The 22217-nt window shown below is 45.2% G+C and overlaps 1 protein-coding gene across 1 annotated transcript in view; it reads right to left on the bottom strand.

Annotated features, from left to right (window-relative positions):
• Positions 1 to 982: 982 nt before the first annotated feature.
• The window catches only part of LOC146035950 (cytochrome P450 2G1-like), a 29974-nt gene continuing 8739 nt past the window's right edge, over positions 983 to 22217 (bottom strand). The window contains exons 3-10 of the mRNA XM_083159672.1: positions 17330 to 17492; positions 16083 to 16232; positions 14538 to 14698; positions 12769 to 12945; positions 6193 to 6334; positions 4538 to 4725; positions 1568 to 1709; positions 983 to 1341 (exon numbers count right to left, since the gene is read on the bottom strand). Coding sequence (XP_083015798.1) covers positions 1157 to 1341; positions 1568 to 1709; positions 4538 to 4725; positions 6193 to 6334; positions 12769 to 12945; positions 14538 to 14698; positions 16083 to 16232; positions 17330 to 17492 — 1308 coding nt within the window. The 3' untranslated portion in view covers positions 983 to 1156. The remainder of the gene's footprint in view (positions 1342 to 1567; positions 1710 to 4537; positions 4726 to 6192; positions 6335 to 12768; positions 12946 to 14537; positions 14699 to 16082; positions 16233 to 17329; positions 17493 to 22217) is intronic.

Raw genomic sequence — 22217 nt, 5'->3', positions numbered from 1 at the left:
GGGTGGCAATTATACACTTCAGGGTGCCTATTTGGCCTCTGTGGCCCATTTAACATTGTTTCCTACGGAAAAATCGGGTCAATTGAGGCATTGAACAGGAAAATTGGGTCAATTGAGACATTTAACATTGTTCCCTATGGGAAATCTCGGGCATCTCGTCGGTTGATCGCACCCGATTTTTTAGTGCATTCAATGCCCGAGATGCCCGAGATTTTTTACTAACGATGCCCACGATCAAAATCGTGGGCGCCCTTCTAAGTAAAGAGTACCCTTTAGACTTGCAAAACTGTAAAGGCCCTCATACATCGAGACGATTTGGTCCGATTTCGGACGATTGTGACCAATCGGCCCGTTAAATCGGACCAAATCGCCTCTTCCTGACATGCCGTTGGGTTCGATGCGCAGTCCTGTGCGCATCAGACCCGACCAGGTGGTCGGACCTGCAGGCCATCCGACCACCCGTTCCTCCAGGCGGCGAGGCGGGCGGGAAGCAAGGACGCATGCGATCCATCACAACGGATCACATGTGTCCCTGCCGCCGGGAAGGTGGCACTCTGTCAAGTGTCCGTACACTGCTGCAAGACGTCGCAGGCAGTGTATGGGCACCTTAAGATTTGGAGTTGGGAAAGGTCCATAGGCTATTTAGAACTCTGAGTGGACATAAAAATTCCAACACCAAATAAGATCTATAAATCCAACTTCTAACAATACTGAGATATAGAGAATTACCCCACGAGAATTCCTTTATTATCATGAAACCACAATAACTCCCTTATGATATTTTATTGTACATAGGCTTTGAACTATGGGGCAGATTTATTAACCTCTGTGAAGTGGTAAAGTGGCTGATCCTTTATCAAAGACCATTCATCTCCCAACTGCCATTTTTCAGCCTATAACTTGACAGTTAGGAGACACTTGACCAGTGATACAATTCCAGCTACTTTCTCACTTAACGGTGCTTAATAAATCTTCCCCTGTTTTAGGGTACCACATACAGTACCATCTAACCTAAACTATTACTCGAAAATGAAATAGAAGGGCTGTACTGAGAACATGAAACGCATATAAAAGTTGTTTCATGTTTTCTATACAGCAAGTATACAACAGAGAAGAGATGATGAAGGACATTCTTCTACTTGCATCCCCTCTCCTTTTAATCTCTAGGGACGAAGATCATTTTATGAGATGGTGGAACATTTTCTAAGCCACTTTCAGCTGGAGTGATATCAAGATCCTTGGGGTCCACGAGTGACTTCAGGGTGAATTTTTGTAGAATTGTGGTGAAAAAGATGAAGAGCTGCATGCGGACCAAGCTTTCACCAATGCATGCTCTCTTTCCTGGGATAATCAGATAGAACAAAAATAGTCTATCAGTTAAAAGAACACTAAATGGATTCTAAAAATGAGAAAAAGGTTATGTTTCCCATAGCAACCAGTCAGATTCTGCTTCTAATTTTCCCCTCTTTTCATCTTTAGAACCTTTAGTAAATTTACTTCTGTTTTTTTTTTTTTTTAATGTAATGTACTGTAGGTCATTGTCCTCAATAGAGAAATACATTCATACCTGCAGCAAATGGCATAAAGCCATTATTTTTCTTAAACTTTCCATCTTCATCCAAAAAGTGTTTGAAATTAAATTCATCGGGAGTCTCGAACAGTGAGGGGTCTCGTAGGACAGTGGTCAGTACTGGTAAAACATCTGTACCCTGAAAAATAAAATAAAATTCAATTTCCAGTTCTAATGGGGCAGATGTATTAATCCTTAACAACAGATAAATGCAAGGGTGATAAAGAGAGATAAACGTCCAGCCAATCACCTCCTAACTGCCATGTTACAGGCCGTGTTTGAAAAAAGTCAGTAAGTAACTGATTGGCTGGACATTTATCTCTCCTTATCACCCTTGCATTTATCTCTTGTTCAAGCTTAATACATCTGCCCCAATCTATTGTATCCAGTCTTGTTTTATACTTTATTGTTCCTAATTTTAAAGAACAATGGAAACAAACTACAGATGGAGCCTGTGGTTCTTTCAGGGGCTGGCGGTCGGATCGCCAGCCGCCTGAAGGGGATGCGCACGCACGAGATGCATGTGCATCCCCTTACTACGGAGCTCCCTGCCGGTCTCAGCTGCATGATCCCACCTCCCCTCATGTCTCCCCCCCCACACCTGGAAACTGTGATGCTTGCGCATCCTAGTCAGATGAAGCGCCTTCTCGCCAGGGGGGCAATCTGGCAAGCCCAGGCGCTGGCTGAGAGGCGCTCCATCTGTATATAAATAAAATTATAATTGTGTTTTATTATTCACAATTGACAGTATTTATTATAGCATACACTACAAATATGTGATTTTTTTTTTAGGACATCAGTAACGCACATACAGTATGAACTATAATAAATAAATTCATTATTTATTTCACAAAGGCTCTGCAGCTCCACTGCTGGGACCTACAGATCTTTTTGTCTGTACTCGTTCTTCAATTAAAACTTCCCCTGACAAAATGGCCGCCCCCTCACAGCAGACAGTTATTGAGGCAACAGCCTCCTCTTGCATCATTAAAAACTGTCTGCTGTCAGGCGATGGCCGCTTTGCAAGGGTCAATTTTTCATGGTCACAGAAGGAGTGTTGAGACCGCAGACAAGTAGATCTACGGATCCTGGCTGCAGCCCTGGCGGCGGGCGCAGATGGAGGGGTGAGGCAGGATTGGGAGACTTATCTTTCTGGGGAGGGGTGCTGAACTTTTCTGGAGCCATTGTCATGGTTCCAGTGGTGGCTTCAGAGGTTGGAAAGCAGGACAGTCCAATATTCAAATAGAGGAGCCACACCAACTGCCAGTGAGTCCCAACTGGTCATGATTGGCATTATTTGCATGGGCTCTTCTATTTGAATTTTGGTTTGTGCTGTGGCCCCACTTCTGGAGCAACCACTGTATGGTTCTATTATTTTACTAGCATAGATCATATTTTTACTATCAACATTATTTCTTAGTCTATCCTGGAAAATAGAAATGACTGGGTAGCTAGTATATAGTGTGACAGGCAGAGGTGGATTGGCCCACCGGGAAACCGGGACATTTCCCGGTGGGCCGGACCAGATGTCCCTCCTGCTGGGCTGCTTAACTTGGTTACAGGGCTGCTGGAACCACAGCCTGGTCACAAACGGCACCATTGGCCAAAACAAATATGGACGCCACATATATGAATATATTATATTTACATATGCGGTGGCCATATTTGTTTTGGGCGATGCTGTACTCTGTGACCCGCTGCGGCCGCTGGTCGCTGCCCGATGATGACGACAGCGGTGCCTAGTGAGTAGTGACGACCCCCCCCCCGGGCTGTATCGTCAGCACCCCCCGGGCTGAAGCGCCAGAACACCCCCCCAGCTGTACCGAACACCCCCCCTTCCCGGGGGGGATTTCTATCCCAATCCGCCCCTGGTGACAGGTATAGTGATGGAAGGCAGATGTTTTTCTCCCCAGGTTTCTGACATGTGTTCTGTTGTGAGCTATTGGGCTCTTTATAAGAACCTGTAAAAAATAAAACGGATATACTGTATGGTGATTATTTTATGCAACCTTTGCATGACTAGTGCAGCACAGTGTATAACGTATAGCATGTTTCAGCTAGAATGGTTTATTATATAAGTACAATTTCTTTAGTTGATGTTCATCAAGGGTTATAGCATTCTTGGGTCTCTCTGGCTATAACCTTTTCCTGTCTCAATTGTCATCTGTATTCCCCTATTTAAAAGGCTTCATGGTACTTTTGGCAAATCTTCAATGAACTGCTTCCCCACCCCACACTGCCCCCAATGCCCACTTTCCAGCATCTCAAAAGTGTGGAGGCGGCATCTTAGGACTTTCACTACCTGTATTAAGTACAACAAGAAGGTCTTCCTTCTACACATCCTAAATTTTGTGATAAGCAGACTTGGTGGCACCCTCCACAGATCTGGCACCCTAGGCACCTGTTTAATGCTAGACCCTGTCAGTTTTACATAGACTCCACAGTCTACAAAGTAAATGTGTTTTTTTGCAATATAGAACACTGGACTAGGAGACAGACAAGTAAATGGGTATTAATGTACCATGAACTGCCCTACCAGCACATGTTACATCAAAAGGTACTAAAGAGTGGACCAAGACCATTAAACTGAGTGCCAGGCACAGGTTGAGGGCAACTTCCCGAGGGGCAGGCAACGTGCAAGCCAAATATTGGTGATACAGGTGAAGTGATGAAGTCAAGCCCTCAGCCTTTAGTTCTGGGAATTGGAGCCGCTTGCACAACCATAGTTGTGGCCCTTTTATGACTTTTTTTTACCTTCACTGGAAGGAGCTCTTTATGAAACCAATGCTTTTATATCAGTTTGTAGGTTTGGTATAGAAAAAATACAGCAAATATGCTTAAATAGCCCATAACGGTACGTATATTACACAAGAAATAAAGCAGCACCAATGCCAAACAGGTGAAACAATGAATTGTATAATTATCTTGTTTACTGCTAAGAGCATGTTGCATGTCAGAAGCCATTACTTTGGGAATGTGGTATCCATGGAGGGTCACGTCTCTGGTGGTACAACGGATGCACCCCATGGGAAGGATATCACTTATTCTCTGGATCTCATGTATTACTGCATTCATATATGGCATCTGGTTCCTGTCATCCACACTGGGTTCCCGGTCTCGGCCAATCACCTGATCAATCTCCTCATGCAGTTTCCCTGTGTTAAATCCAAGAACAATAATGTATACTGTACACAGTTCTTTCAGAATTCAGGATTGATGGACAAACTGTATGTAATAATGGGTACTTGTGGAGTATCACGGCTCCCACGATGGCCATCGCACGGGGAAAAAAATCGCATGCGATCGCATCGCATGCGATTTTTAACAGAAAAGCATCCAAATGCATTTAAATTAGTATGAAACATGTTCAATGGCCCCCAAGTGTCATTTTTGAGGCTGTACCACCCCCATTATCAACGCGAACCCGAAGCGTGGTGAGCGCAGTGAGCCCGCGAGGAGCAGCAGTACGCGTCCTACGACCTTTTCATAACCCCACTATCCACGCCGGCGTGGAGTTGAGAATAGAAAGCGTGGCGAGCGCAGCGAGCCCCGCGAGGGGACACGGATACCTTCACAGGTATACGCGTCTCATCGCGGGCTTCACAGGTGTCCGCGTCCCCTCGCCACGCTTCGGGCTTGGTGGCTCGCTGCGCTCGCCACACTTTCTATTCTCAACTCCACGCCGACGTGGATAGTGGGGGTATGAAAAGGTCGTAGGACGCGTACCGCCGGTCGTAGGTTCGCGTTGATAGTGGGGGTGGTACAGCCTCAAAAATGACATTTGGGGGCCATTGAACATGTTTCATACTAATTTCAATGCATTTGGATGCTTTTCTGTTAAAAAAGTACCTAATAATGTTGTTTTTATTCTTTGTAAGATGTATTCTATGTTCAATAGCACAGCTACAGTGTTGTACCATTCAAGTGTGTCCACAAATATACCTTTAATGGAAATATTGAAATACACAATGTGACACAGGTAATAAACACAAGTCCGATGTGTCCTCATTTTCATTCTTAATCCTTTGAGTGCCAACATCTCTGTGAGAGATGTTCAAAATATCCACCATCGCTAACATTTGTTATATAAATTCAAATAAAAAATGTTGTGTACAAAATATTATATTTCCTATATAAGGTAAATATTACAGGTCATTATGATTAATAAAAATGTTTGCTAGATAATTTTCTTTGGAAACATCCATTCAATTATGATCTAGTATGTTCATCACCGAAAGTGCATTTACTACAGCAGTACCTAACATCCCAAATATGACAAAATTGGGACAAAGTCTTGTTATCAGGGATGGCAAGACAGTCGGGGAATGATCAGGACTGTTTCATATAAATGAATGACAGGAATGACATAGCTACATTCATTGAATTCGGTGTTCTACACAGAAATAATGGACTTGATTTACGTTTTTTAGACTTTACACCATGATTAATTCTAGGTGGCTCTTTAGAACTGAACAGAGACAATTATATAAAGGGGCAGTTTCCAAAAACGGAATCTGTGCATGCAGCCATTTATTTTCATAACTTTTCCTAGGATGACCAAACACAAGCCTGAGTAGCCTGTAGACATTATTTACTATAGCAGTAAAGTCATGGGTTATTACCTTGGATCTCCGGATACTTTAGAAGATGCAAAACACCAAAATTAAGAGTAACCGAGGTGCTCTCTGCTCCTGCTATGAACATGTCAAATACAGTCGTTGTCAAATTTATCAAATGAAAAGGATTTTCGGAATCCATCTTTTCCTGCCAAAACACAAGTAAAATCAGATACCGCATGCTGGAACATTTTCTTATTAAGTATGTGAACTCTTTCTAGATTAAACAAGTCCTAGTTTTGTGTATCATAGACCATGGTTGCTCTATTTAACACTTAGGAGGTTATCCAATTACACTAAAAATTGGTAGTGTAAAATTGTAATTTCTGCTATTTTTCCCAATGTTTCTCAGATGGTTAATTTTCCAGGCTATCCAAATAGATCAACAGCCCCCCCCCCCCCCCCCTTTTTTTTAAGCAAATTCCCTGATAAACTGAGAGCCGAGAGCCCGTTTAACAGGGTTAATTGACTAATAATTATTTAAAAAAAAAAACCTTCTGATTGACTTTTGCTATGAAATAAAGTATAGTCACTTATACTACATTTTTGTAAAACATAATTAATGTTTGCGGTATTACTGAAAACTAATTAAATCCTTGTAATAGTGTATGTCTCACCAACCAGGGCCAAATTAAGGCTTGGGGGGCCTGGGGCACTTAACCATGGCTGGCCAGGGAATTGATTGAATTGATGTGTGTAACACTTCATGCTGCATATGGTGAAGTAACCGTTTCTTCACAGTCCTGATTGAAGGGATTCAATACGGACAAAACCCGGTTTCAAGTGAAATAAAATTTAGTTTGGGTTGAAAAAATATTGTCACAGTGTAAAGTTTATAGTGTATAGTTTATATATTGTCAACTGTATTGTCAACCATATTGTTATAAAAAAAAAAAAAACCTTGTTAATCCTTCTGACCTACTTACCTGTCTGGAGAGTGGTCCTAAATGGTTGACGGTATCTCCACTATATTTACCTGAGAAAGAGACGATTACCTGGCGATACTTACAGGCATAGGCGTGCGCAGCCCATTTCATTAAGGGGTGCACCTTCAAAGGGGTGTGTCTAGCACCACCTATTTGGGTGTGTCTAACACTGCCAATCATGCATGTTTACATCATCTATTGGTACTCGTTAAAATATAAAATGTCTCTCAGCCAGAACATAATCTCCGGCCTATTTCAGTTTTAATATTCTTTTTGCTCTGTATAACAGTACATGCATATAAAGTAAAAAATATATATATATAGATTATGCAGGCATGTAGTGATATGACAATGGTCTAGTACAATCAGGGGCGGATCCAGGATAAAATGACAGGGGGGGCACCATGATAAAAAAGGGTTTGGGTGGGGGAGGGGCGGTGTTAGTGGTGCCAGTGGGTGGGAATGGAATTAAAAATAGGCCCTGGCATTTAAATTACGCAGGCCCACCATGGCGACAAAAGTGAAGGATGTAGTTGTGCGCGCGCCAAAGGCGCGCTCCGGAAAAGGGTGTGTACCACTCAACAGGGGGCGTGTCAACACCATATACAACTTCTACACATTATGCAACAAAATACTAGACCCCATTATACTTGCCCCTTACACATGATGCCAAATGAAATGAGCCAAAATTGACATAATGCCACATGGATTGAGACAAAATTCAAATAATGCCACATGGATTGAGCCAAAATTTACATAATAACACACACGGATTGAGCCAAAATTCACATAATGCCAAATGGATTGTGTCAAAATTCACATAATGCCACACGGATTGAGCCAAATGCATAAAATGCCATACGGATTGAGCCAAAATTCACATAATGCCACATGGATTGAGCCAAAATTCACATAATGCCACACGGATTGAGCCAAAATTCACATAATGCCACATGGATTGGGAAAAAATTAACATAATGCCACACGGATTGAGCTAAAATTCCCATAATGCCACATGGATTGAGCCAAAATTCACATAATGCCACACGGATTGAGCCAGAATTCACATAATGCCACACAGATTAAGCCAAAATTCACAATACACTTCATAAACAGGGACATTGTCCACCAAAGGCTCGCATTAAACATTTACATCATAATGTCCATTACACGTTAAGTTACACACCATTATGTCCATTATGTGTTATGCCAAACACCATAATGCCTATTAAAAATTATGCTACATAAGTGCTGCTTCTCTACATGCTCATTGCCAAGGGTTCCATGCTCATTGCCAGAGGTTCCATGCTCGTTGCCATGTAGGATTACATGCTCATTGCCAAGGGGGAATACATGCTCGTGGTAAATGGGGGACAGCCGCCGCCAGGCAGAAGTGATAGCCACTGACAGTGGCAGAGCCAGGCTGTATTCAGTGCACTGCAGGTCCCGGCTATTTGAAATAATACCCCTTTCACACCAGAAAATGCATTCCCAGATTGGCCCCTTTTACACCAGCCTAGTCCCTGCATTTTCTGGTGTGAGGGGGAGAGAAAACCACCCCTCCCCCCTTTAACCAGTTATCTCATTTAACCAGCTATATCTTCGGAACCAACTGACCCATTTACATGAGACAAGTATTATATTGAAGAACTTTTGAGTGGGCTTTGAATGATTTTGGTCCAGTTAAACTGGAACGTTTGGTTCCAGAGTAATCTGCCCTCAAAGAACATGAACAGCCATGAAATTACATTTCAAAAATAAAAAAATCGGTTTACACGCAATATCTCTGGAACCGATTGACCGATTTGGACCAGCCTGGAATTTGGAATTGAATAAAATCAACCACAAGCTTCTGTAATGCCAGGGCGGGAACTGGCAGCCGTCGGCAGAGGCGTAGCTAGGGTGGAGCCGGTGGAGCACCTGCTCCGGGCGCAGAGATGTCACCTGGCGCCGGAGACGTGCACTCTGCCGCCGGCTCCCCAGCCCTGCTCGCCGGCTCCCCCGCCCAGACACTTTATTTCTTGCTGCGCCGGGAACACAGGGCGACCCCCGCCACCACTTTCGACCCCGGGGCACAGGACACACTCCTTGTGCGCCGGGTCCCGGGATCCCCACACAGTCACACACTCTATTGTCACATCCGGCCCGGGCACAGGACACTTGCTGGCGCGTCACACAGGAGACTTTCCTGTACAGAAGCGCAGCAGTGGCCAGGGACGCTTTTACACAGCCGCCGCTCGTAGCTACTCAGTGCAGAGAGGACATCAACACAGCTGTGCCTGCACTGCCTGTGTTAAAGCCGGCACCGTGAAGCTACAGTTCCGTCCCTCCTTCCATCCCAGCAGTTCATTCCTGCTCACACTGACAGCCTGAAACTCCGGAGGAGTCCGTCCACACAGGCTGTCAAAAGTGTGTTTCTCCCTCTTCATGTTGCTGCTGCTGCACGGAGAGAGGAATGTGTCGGGAGCAGACACTTGGTTTGCATCCCTTCTATTAACAGTAAGTGCCACTAAATTGTCATTTTGTCATGTTAAAAGTGTGTGCCTTTGTTTACCAGAGCTAATTATTGTGTTTCCAACGCCAGTATTGAGTGCTGGTGTGTTTTTTTATTATGAGATATATATATATATATATATATATATATATATATATATATTAGGTGATTCATCGCGCCCTACGGGCGCTCTTCACACCGTCGTAAGGGGCTGCGCCCCCTTAATTTGTGAACGTTTGTATATGAGAAATATGGTTAGAATTGTATGAAAGATGCCCTGTATTGCAACTTAGGTGTCCGCAAATCGCGGGAGGGGGGGTCGCGGAGGGTGCCGCGAATTGCAGGAGGGGGGGTCGCGGGGGGTGCCGCGAATTGCAGGAGGGGGGGTTGTGGGGGGGTGGATGCTACGAATCGCGGGAGGGGAGGGATTGCAGAGAATCGCGGGAGGGGAGGGATTGCAGAGAATCGCGGGAGGGGGGTCGCGGGGTGGGTTGCCGCAAATCGCGGGAGGGGGGTTACGGGGGCGGGGGTTGCGGCGAATCATGGTAGGGGGGGTCGCGGGGTGTGTGCCGTGAATCACGGGAGGGGGGGTCACGGAGTGGGGTGCCGAGAATCACGGGGGTGTGTGTGTGTGCCGTGAATCGTGGGAGTGGGGGTTGCGGGGGGTGTGACGCGAATCGCCACAAGAAAAAATCAACACAGAAAGGTCAACACATGTAAATGTTGACATAAGTGTGGCACTTCATTGGTGTCCATGTCGACACATGAGAATGAATATGAAAACATTCAAAAAATTAAAAAAAAACTTCAAAAACTCATGTCAACCTTTTTCATTGTCGACCATAGCCGTGTCAGTGTTTTCCATGTGCAATTTAATTCTGGAGCTGCCGCGAATCGTGGGGGGCTGCCGCGAATTGCGGGAGGGGGGGTCGCGGGGGTGGGTGCCGCGAATCGCGGGAGGGGGGGTTATGGGGCGGGGGTTGCGGCGAATCATGGGAGGGGGGGTCGCGGGGGTGTGCCGTGAATCACGGGAGGGGGGGTCACGGGGTGGGGTGCCGAGAATCGCGGGGGAGGTGTGTGTGTGTGTGCCGTGAATCGCGGGAGTGGGGGTTGTGGGGGGGGGTGGGGGGGGTGTGACGCAAATCGCCACAAGAAAAAATCAACACAGAAAGGTCAACACATGTAAATGTTGACATAAGTGTGGCACTTCATTGGTGTCCATGTCGACACATGAGAATGAATATGAAAATATTCAAAAAATGAAAAAAAAAACTTCAAAAACTCATGTCAACCTTTTTCATTGTCGACCATAGCCATGTCAGTGTTTTCCATGTGCAATTTGATTCTGGAGCTGCCGCGAATCACGGGGGGTGCCGCGAATTGCGGGAGGGGGGGGGGTCGCGGGGTTGGGTGCCGCGAATCGCGGGAGGGCGGGGTTCACAGGGGTTCCGGTGGGGGGTTGCCGCGAATTGCGGGAAGTGGGGTGTCACGGGGGTTGCCGCGAATCGCGGGAGGGGGGGTTGCGGGGGGGTGTGACGCGAATCGCCACAAGAAAAAATCAACACAGAAAGGTCAACACATGTAAATGTTGACATAAGTGTGCCACTTCATTGGTGTCCATGTCGACACATGACAATGAATATGAAAAAATTAAAAATAAATCTTCAAAAACTCATGTCAACCTTTTTCATTGTCGACCATAGCCATGTCAGTGTTTTGCATGTGCCATTTAATCCTGGGGCTGCTGCGAATTGCGGGGGGAGGGGGGGTGCCGCGAATCGCGGGAGGGGGGTCGCAGGGGGGGTGCCGCCAATCGTGCAAGGGGGGGTCGCGGGGGGGTTCTTTTTGCCGCGAATCGCGGGAGGGAGGTCGCGGGGGGTGTGTTTTTTTCCGCGAATCGGGGGGGTCACGGGGGAGGGTTTGCCGCGATTCGCGGGAGGGGGGGGTCGCCGGGTGGTGGTTATGCCGCGAATTGCGGGAGGGGTCGTGGGGGGGTTCTTTTTGCAGCGAATCGCGGGAGGGGGGGTCGCGGGGGTGTTTTTGCTGCGAATCGCGGTGGGGGGGGTCGCGGGGGAGCGGGTGTTTTTGCCGCGAATCGCGGGAGGGGGGGGGCGCGGGGGGGGAGGTTTTGCCGCAAATCGCGGGAGGGGGGCGCTCACCTGGTGGCTGTGGAGTAGCAGTGCTGGGCAACATGGGAAGGCAGTGGGTGTCTGGCACTGTCTGTGGGCTCACTGGGCTGGTTCTCTGTCACATACCTCCCAACATGACCCTCTCCAGGAGGGACACAATGCTCTGTTTCTAGACTTCCCCTTAATGTATGATTGCCATCACCTGTTTTAAACAGGTTAATTTCTCAGAAAGGTGTTCAGCACAGATGAAGGCAATCACACATTAAGAGGAAAGTCCAGGAACAGAGCGTTATAGACACAGACACCCACTTTGAGTGACAGATGTAGCCAAATATATAGGAGATATAATATATATATATATATATATATATATATATATATATATATATCTCATAATAAAAAAAACACACCAGCATTCAATACTGGCGTTGGAAACACATGCTTCACGCCCCCCCCCCCATATTTATACGTGCACCTGCATATAATATATATATATAATTAATTTATATATATATATATATTAATATACGCAGGTACACGTATAAATAAATATGGGGGGGGGGGGCGTGAAACATGCCCATGCTCCGGGCACCGTGGCACGTAGCTACACCGCTGGCCGTCGGAACCGGGTGGGGGTCGGAATTGACGGTTCCCATATTATCCGTTACAGGTTTGCCAGGCAATATCTCCTGTTCCCGGGGGGCTAGAGACACGGGGCTGGGCTCGTTGGAAAGCCCTGGTCCTCAGCTACAAAATAAATGACGTTCCCTGGTGCCCCCCACTGAATCCGCCACTGAGTACAATTAACAATGCAAAACACACATTTGATTGATGGGCACTAATTTTAATGGAATACAGGTCTAAAAAGCAAAATACTTTGGTAAAAGGTATTGCTGGTATTGCTAGCGGCAGAAAGTTGTTCCTAAGGGTGGGCACAGCATTTGGGGTGCCTGTGCACCCCTAACACTCAATGTGCGCACACCTATGTTACCAGGGTATTACAATATTACATAAACATAAATAAAGTATGAACCTGTTTCATCCTGATGAGGAAACAGTCAATGAAATCTCGAGGATTAGCTGGATCCAAAGTCTCCTGATGGCTTCTGACACTCTCCTTCACCACCTCCTTTAGTCCTTGCAAAAGATGAAAAATTCTTTGGTGTGGTCCAGGTAAATATTTCATGATCTTTGGGAACATGTCATAGATCTGCACAAAACAGAAGTCTAGAATAATTCTTCATCATAAAAATACAGGTATTTATTTGTAGGAGAGTTTGGGGGTTATATGAAGAAATAGAAGTTAGGTGTTAAATTGATTAAGCGAAATATGGGACATTGAATAAAAAAATGAATAGTGGTGAAGGTAACAGTGGTAAGTTTCTGGGAGGAGCTAAATAAAGAAATAGGTGTGGCAATTTAGAGCAGTCATATGGAAAGATGGAAAATAGTTGTATACAAAAAGTTTGAGGTAACATGTTTAAAAAAGGGGCAGACTAGATGGGCCAAGTGGTTCTTATCTGCCGTCAAATTCTATGTTTCTATGTTTACAGTAAAACCGTAAGGTACAGATGGAGCCTTCTTCAACTAGCCATCTCTGGATAGCCATGTCGACCTTCTGTAGTCATGCCCATAGAAAGGCTGGGTGGACACCTGCCTGACTGGGGTGGATGGATGACATCACATGAAGTCAGCGTCTGCCCCAAATCCGTCGGGAAGTGAACAATATAAAAGTACAGTAAGTATAAACTTACTTTTCTTTACCAACATAGGAGAAATCAATCGATGGTGAGTAACCATCGGACCATCAAATGATTTCTCCTCTGTGCAGATGCATGCGAGTGGTTGTGTAAACGTACACATCCGCTCGTATGGTAGTGCAGGGGTAGTGCATCCCGGGGTGTATGTTTTTCGGGGCGGTGTTTTCCTGCTGGCTAGGCGGTGAATATATTTGTTAAAACCACCCTAAAATGTTTTGATTTGGTTTTTGGTTCAGTTAAAAAATGATTACAAATAAATACATTTGATAATATATATGGGGTATACTCAATGTTTTTTGTGAGCTGGGACAGCGAGCAGTGCTGACTGCTCGTTGTCACAGCTCGCACAGTCAGTATTCAACTGACCCCCTGCGCACGCCGTTTCCTCGTCACTAGGTTTTTTTCAGTGACGGGGAAACGGAGAGACACACGGCTAAATGCAGCGGGCTCCCTGCATTAGCTGTGAGCTACACTGTTTGATGGAATCATCAGAGCCGAATTTCCCATTAGACATGTTTGGGGGCGGCACTTGGATGCCTGTGATAGTACTGTCAGCCCAAAATGTACCAATAACTGCAAAACATCCACTGTACTGTACCATATTCCATCTTAAATAGAGTGTAAATGGATAGGACATGCAGATACTGCTCCTATGAACTGTCCTACTTAGTAAACATTATTGTTGTGCCTAGGGGCACCCTCATCCCTAAATCTGCCCCTGGGAATCGTTACTGTCATTTGACACAGAGGATTCCCCCGGAATGTAGAATAGGGTAAACGGCCAGTGCAGGGGTTAAACGGCGGGCGTATAACCCCCTCGCCAGCTGCATTGAATACGGGCCCTATATAAAAGGTTAACCTCTCCTAATGGTGGGCTTTTACTAGTCATTGATAAAAGTAAAAAAAAAAGTTAAAATCATGTAATTTTTTGCAATCCAAACGCTAAAATTTGGAATTAAAACCTGAATTCCGAACCATTGGAAGATCCTAACCGGTAAACGCACACCTCTAATACAGTTACCGTACTGTATTTCACAATCACCTGGCCCCAGGTCGAAGACAACATTTGAAATGAATCCCGCAAGTCTTGGAGGACTTTCATCCACCTCTCATCAGTGTATTCAAAACGTTTGCCCACCAGCACAGCAGCAATGATATTAGAGGAAGCGCAGCTCAATGTATTACTAGGATTTATTGGCTGCCCTGTGAAGATAGAATTAAGATGGTGACTTAGGACCAGAGCCGAATTTCCCATTAGGCACGTGAGGCACCGGCCTAGGGGCGGCACATGTTTGGGGGCGGCACTTGGATGCCTGTGATAGTACTGTCAGCCCAAAATGTACCAATAACTGCAAAATATCCACTGTACTGTACTATATTCCATCTTAAATAGAGTGTAAATGGATAGGACATGCAGATACTGCCCCTATAAACTGTCCTACTTAGTAAACATTATTGTTGTGCCTAGGGGCGCCCTCATCCCGAAATCCGCCCCTGCTTAGGACAGTAAAGATTTTGTTTTGATATTGCGTTTACTGTAGGTTCTCAATTTGCACTGAAACAAACAAGCCAATCAGAAACAACTGGGATCTGACTAGTTTGGGTGATTGTAGCAAAAATCTGGTAATGGATGGGAACAAATTACAATTTACCATTCGCTCCCAAATAAAGGAAAAATGGACAAAAATCATTGCTCAGTAAGTTGGTTAAATCTATTTGATTTACCAAATTGTCTGAACAACTGCTTTTGTCTGTTTTCCAATATTTGGGGGCAAATGATCATTTGCTCCTCTATAATACCAGGTATTATTGTTCCTTATACCCCTTTAACACCAGCCCTAATATCCTGGTATTTTGCACAGGAGCACACAAACACTGAGTTGTGAGACCCAGGATTGCAACCTGGCAAATGCTCAGGGCTGAATATGGGTTCAACCCGGATCGGGGTGCAATGTAAACAGGTAACCTGACCCGGGACCCGTTCACTGCTATAGAAAAGCCAGAACTGGGAGAAGTTCTCATCTCCCAATGCCGGCTCAGGCCCTGCCTACTGTGATGTCACGCACCGGCTTTAGGCCAGATGGGGACGCCGTGTAAATAGGGTCAAAAGCCAGGTCGCACTGGGCTGGAGCCGAGTCCAAAAACTTGGGTACGACCCGGCTTTTAGGTGTGAAACGAGTATTCAAAAAAATGTACATGTACAATAAGGCACCATTTAAAAAATAAATAAAATACAAATAGTTTTTTTTATTATTTTAGCTCATAACTTCAAATGATCGTCTTTTACGGATATAGCCGTGTTTATCGTTGCTGGATCGTCATTGCTCGCTCCTGTTTGTAGCGCAAAATTTTAACCTGCGGAACAGACTCACCATGCTGCTATGTTGCCGCTAGCTGCATTTCTATGAGCCCCAGAAACGATTAGACACAAGCGCATGGTGACGGGATCCCGGCAATCACCAAGGGAATCAAACTGTGCAATTGGTGCTGCAACGATGAGCATGGCTACATTTGTATAATGAAAAATCTAAATTTACATGAACATATATTGTAGTAATAACCTTTGGGGTCTGCATGGTATACTCACTGTTAGTGCTCCTGAGGTACTCCACTAGGTGTTGTGCTTCCTCCTGGAGAGGTTGTTCTATGCTTTTTTTACCCATGCCAAACCCCTTAAGGGTCAGGAAGGAGAACTGTCTCAGTTGTTTCCAGGCATCTCCATTGATTAGGGTCAACCCTACAAATACAAATATTAATAAAGAAAAATACCCCAAAACTGTACTATGCAGATGACACTGCTGACATCATCTTTATCGCTGTTGACAGAACCCCCCCTCCCCCCAACGCCGTGACCCCGCCACTGCTGATTCATACCACCAACAACTGGGAATTGGCTCCTAAAGTGCTTCAAGTCTTCCTTCTGCTGTGTCCCCGGGTGATGTAAAATGAGCTGCCGGTTTGCAGCATCACTTTACTACATCGGATTCACGGTTTAGCAGGAAGCCCCGGAGACCAGCAACCCTCACCGAAGCAGTGACCACTGGGACCCTGGGGAGGTGTGTATGATGTTTTGATCACGCTGGCCCCGTCCTTGCACTGCTTTCTCTGCCTAGCGGCAGAAGCCCACAATTCACATCTAAGCCCTGTGATTCCCCAGCTGAAACGTAATGCAATTTTTGCTTCACATTTTTTATTAAGTAAATTTGGCTAGATTTCATTTCCGATAATAAGTATGGGAAAGGCAATCTGCTTACTAAAAAATGTAAATTAAAGGGTTTGGAGCAGTTGTTTTTTTTTCACGAAAACTACTCCAAAAGCTATTTAATGTCTTCAGGTGATACTAAAATTATGTTAAAAATAATGTTTATAACTATGGCCTCATGGAGTATAAAATTTGTAACTTAGGCAGACAACCACAATGTCTTGTACAACATAACGCTATGTGGTCGATTCATAACCGTCTATTCAGGTCCAAATACGGCCCCATCTCTGATGGTCGGGAGCTTGATTATACCCAAACCCTGGGAGCGAATGGTTTTGGTCAGTTTCAAACTTGGGCTGTTCGCTCCGAGAAGGAAGGGACAGAGATGGGCAGGGGGCGACAACAGGAAAATGTTAAACACATCCACTTGCATGTTAGCGAGTGGACTTCGCGTAGTGGGAGGAAGGCTGGCATTTGACTGAGGGCGGCGTCTACCTCTTCACTGGGCTGCAAGTATATGCAAGCGTAGCGAACCGGTCTGAATCAGGCCCTATGTACACTACAGTATCATTATCAGTAACAATAAATCTGTTACCATTGTATATCTAGTAGCAGATTGTGTTATCACTTACCACTCTTGTTATAAACACGTTCAAAAACAGGAATAGTTCCTCGGCCTAGGAAAACATCTCCAAGGTCAACCAACACCTCTTTTACAGCAAGGTATCCAACAACGATGACGGTGGGTCTGGAGCCAAAGTGTACCGTGTAAACTGGGCCATACTTGTTTGCCATCTGTTGAATATCAGGCTCATCTACATTAGTTCCAATGTTTGCAAATTTCTTGATTCACAAAAACTTAGATCCCTAATTAGGCTTCAACTGCGTCATTTAATCAACCAAAAATGTTTACAATAGTAGAGTACTTTTGTATGTATATATTGTTTATTTAAGCAAGCCAAGATTAAATGGTAATCATTAACCCATTGCGGTCCAATTTTAGCTTCCCTTCTTCCACCACGCACATTTCATTTGGAACAAGAAGAACACATAAGTGACAGTAGAGGGCAGCAGCTTACTGCAATAGCATATAATCGCAGCGACCTCAGCTCGACGCTGGACCTGATAATGTGATAAATTCATATATATGTAGTGATTTATAGGCATACAATGCCATACTAGTTATTATTAATATAAGATATATTGTGCTATAAACATATGCTATCCCCACAGGGGACATTGTCTGAGAAATGAACAATTCCCAGCAGTCTCTGCAACTGTTGAAGAGGTCAGGAGTTGGTCACATGACCAGGGTCAGGGGACATAGTTGAGAGTGAGGAACAGTTGTGCTGTGCAGTCTGTGAGGGGAAGATGGAGAATACCTGAGGAGATTTGTAAAAGGCAGAGCTACACAGCAGGCAGGGCAGATAGCGGTGCTGACAGGCGGTCTCTGAGGTGGAGAATCAGCAGTGACGCAGCATCCGGAGGGCAGTCCCGGCCAGAGGCAAAGGAGAATACTAATCCGCAGTCATAAGAGAGGTGTGGTGAGTCCCGCCCTGACACCCATATATATAGCAAAGGAGGGGAATGGCTAACTATCTAATAGTATCAAGCTGCAGGAATTGATATTCAGGGAGCCAGCACAGTTTCCTATGCGTGATATACCTAGTGCTATACTGCTGGAACATCACACAGCCCAGAGCAGAGGCAGAGACAGCCTATATTACGGCCCCTCAGGCAGTCTAGTCCATTCCCAGTGCAGCCAAACACAGTCTGCACAGAGTAACTTAGTCCAGTCTGAGGGACAGCTTGCTAGTTTCACACAGTTACTTTTCCAGCGACTGTCCACTGCTAACTAGTGACTTACACTGCCAGCAAATCAAATACAGTGAGCATCAGTGCAGTTTTGCTATAGAAGGAGAGAAACAGTACAGCAGCTTATTCTTGGACAAGCACCCTGCTGTCAGGTTTACTAGTGACATTAATGAGTGAGCAATGTTAGTTGCACCGTTTCTAGTCGCAGTCCAAGTGTAATTGTAAGAGACTTCCTAAACCCTTATTCACCGCATATGTCAACTCTATAGTCCCATCCATTACAGAGTCTGTGTATCCTGATTTACCAAAGGAAGGGGGATAATTGACACCTTGGAAGTAGCTATGGTCAAGAATGGCAGAGTGACATAGTGTCAATCGTGTGTTCTCCCTGTCTATCCATACCGCATAAGTGATACAGGGACATACTTAGTCAGTCATAACAAGACTGTGCGGTTTGTGAAGTTTGGACAGTCTAAATACTGACCCCGTGTGTCGCTTACTTAGGCATATATATATACCTAGGGCTAAACCCGGCTAACAAGAAGCCAGGGGACGCCTAAAGGGACATAACGACATCCATTAGTTGACGCAAGGGAACTACATCCGATCCATGAGAGCTTCAGGGAGCGCTGCATAGCACACAAGAGAGAAAGTATATAAAAAAAACGACTCAAGGGCTAAACCCGGCTAACAAGAAGCCAGGGGACGCCCCCAACAAGAGGAGCATAGTGTTATATATTGTGTGACAGCTACAAAAGTCAGTGCAGGCAAATCCTAGGCAGAATCTCGTTTTTAGGCATATTTCGGTGGTTGCCTAGCAACTCCACGCTGAAGAGGAATCAGGCTGTGCACAGTGAAGGTTAGCTAACCAACCAAGTAACAAGAATTAACTTTACATCGAACTGAGTTCTGGTAGGAAGAAAGCTAGAAAACTAGTAGAATAGCTGTTAAGTAATAATAACAGGGTTACATCTGTTATATGCAGTGGTGTAACTAAGACTTTTAATTAACACCTGTGTTTCTGTGTTAGAGCATTGTATGCAGGAGGTTGCCTGTAACTTAAAAGTTCAGGCCCAGTTAGTATTGTAAGTTAAATAGACATATATCTTATTGCGCAATAAGTCACACATACTATACTATTTTTGCCGGTGATTTTATAACTTAATTCCCTACAGTTAATAGTACATATGCATTGTTTGATTCACAATTGTTGTTTTTAGCATCAAAGGTAGGAAAATATGTTCTGTTTATTGTGAGGACCTGGTGAACGGAGATAACCGGTGGATTACAGACATGGGCCCTTATTCAGATCTGTGCGGCCGGAGCCGCATACGGTGCTCCGGCCGCACAAACCAATCCCCGCCCACAATACGGATCGCCACGGCCGTCCGTACACGGACGGCTGGCGATCCGCATGAAAATGGTGGGGCGTACGCCTCCACCATGGTGGGAGCTGCCCCCTGCATTCGATGGTCTGCGACCATCGAAGGCAGGGCCGCACGCCCCACCAGCTCCCGCAAGCTGAGACCACACGGACAATCGTCCGTGTGAAAGCTTGTATGGGGGCGGAGAACTGACATCCGGCGATGTCAGCTTTCCGCCCCCATCACTGGCGTCATAGCCTCATTACCATGCATACGCCCCGCGTTTGCATGGGAACGCCCATGAAACGCGGGGCGTATGCATAGGGAAATGAGGGTATTAAGCCCCTCACGCCCCTATACGCCCCCTTTGCGGCGTATGAAATTTTTGTGCGGCGAATTCCCCTGCACATGCGCAGAATGACCTCTGCGCATGTGCAGAGCGAAAACATCGGCAGTACGGCCGCACGCGGGCCGTACCGCACAGACCAGAATAAGGGCCATGTTCCGGTAAAATAAAACTTGTAATTAAATTGAGATGTATTGCATGTATCTGCTCCTGTGAGAGAAAAAGTGACAGTGTAATTCTTACGATTTGGTTCATTGTTTAATGCATAATAAAAAGTCTTTGGAAGCTCAAGTGTAATCTTTGAAGAAGAAGGAGTAAACTATCTACTTACCTGGGAAATCCTGGTTGATTTCACAATTGGCGTCTGACGAACAGGATACTTTCATCAAAAGCGGAGAAAACCCAACCCAGCGTCACTCAAAATGTCTCAAGACGATAGTCAGGAAAGACAAGAAGATATGCTTGGCAACGAGGACCAAGGAGATGCAGTGGCTAGAATAAGTTCAACGGCACGTAAACCGGCAGTGATAACTATGCCCTATTACTTGGGGGCGCCATGGCTTCCCACTTATACCGGAGATAGTGGAATGACTGAAACCAATGCGTTCCGCGACTTTAGGGAACAAATTGAAACCATGTTCCAAGTATATAGATTAGATGAAAATCAACAAAAAGAGATACTATTGGCTCAACTGAGAGGATTTGCAAAAAGGGAAGTAAAGTCATGGCCAAAAAAGTCAGAAAAGATCGGCAACAGACATCTTGAATAAGTTGGCAAAAGTGTTTGATGCAAAGACTCTCTCTGAATTAAAAGCACAGTTTTATTCCCGAAAGCAGCAACCAAATGAAACATTGCGGGAATACGCAGTGGAGTTACAAGAGGCCTTACAGGACATTAAGACATGTGCTCCTAGGGAATCAATTGAGGAAGATGAAACCTTAACTAATCAATTCCTCGATGGAATCTACGACGCAAATACGAAAGGACAAGTAAAAATGTTGCATCGTCAAGAATCACCTATAAGCTTTGCAGACTTCAAGGAGTTGATGGTAAAGGTTTTAGGCGATAAACCCAAAAAGGGAACCATGAAAGCACCTGTTGAAACCGTTTTTCAGCAAGTTCAATCTGCTGCCTTTAAAGACCCCATCGAAGAAATGAAAGAGCAAATTGCTGAATTGACACAAGGCATGACTGATCTTTGTCGAGAATTGAGAACCTTAAAAGAGACACAGACCTTACAGAGACCCTGGCAGATGGAGAGAGAACCCCATTACGGAAATGAGGGGAGAAACGCTTCATGGAGCTCCCGCCGACTTCCTACAGATACATTCGATGAACAAGGAAGACCCATCTGCAGGCTTTGCCAAAAGAGCGGGCATTTTGAGCGAAATTGCCACAGTACGGAACATTTAAACAGAACTCCCGAGTTCCGTGACCAACCGTCGGGAGAATCTTCAGTAGAAGGTCCCACATCGCAAGAATGGGTACCAAAATTCATTGGGTGTTGCCCTACCATTGAAATCAAAGTGAATGGAGTCAGCATAGCAGCATTGTTGGATACCGGGTCACAAGTGACTACGATTCGATGGGATGAGTTCATTAAGCATTGGAGGAAAGAAAGTATCGTAGCCACACCACCGGCCGGGTTGAATTTGTTAGCCAGTAATGGACAACGTATTGACTGTTGCGGATACTTTGAAGCTGAGATCAAGATAGGGCAAGCTCATCTAATCAATCAAGGATGTTTAATTACGGCCGTTAAGGACCAATGGTTACCACCCATAATTGTTGGAATGAATGTCCTAAGAAATTGCCCGGAAGAACTAATCTCGACACTGACACCAGAACTGTTCAACCGACCTCAGACTGTGAGACGAGTCATGCAATACACGGTCTATGACCGCAGAAGCCAGGCAGGGAAGAGGGTGCTGGCTACGCAAGTACAAGGAACGGTCAAGTGGTTTAATGTCCGGAAGAGGTATGGCTTCATCAAC

Source organism: Crinia signifera, chromosome 9 (assembly GCF_055691185.1).
Source record: "Crinia signifera chromosome 9, ASM5569118v1, whole genome shotgun sequence".
NCBI lineage: Eukaryota > Metazoa > Chordata > Amphibia > Anura > Myobatrachidae > Crinia > Crinia signifera.
This window is presented reverse-complemented; position numbering and strand designations above follow the sequence as displayed.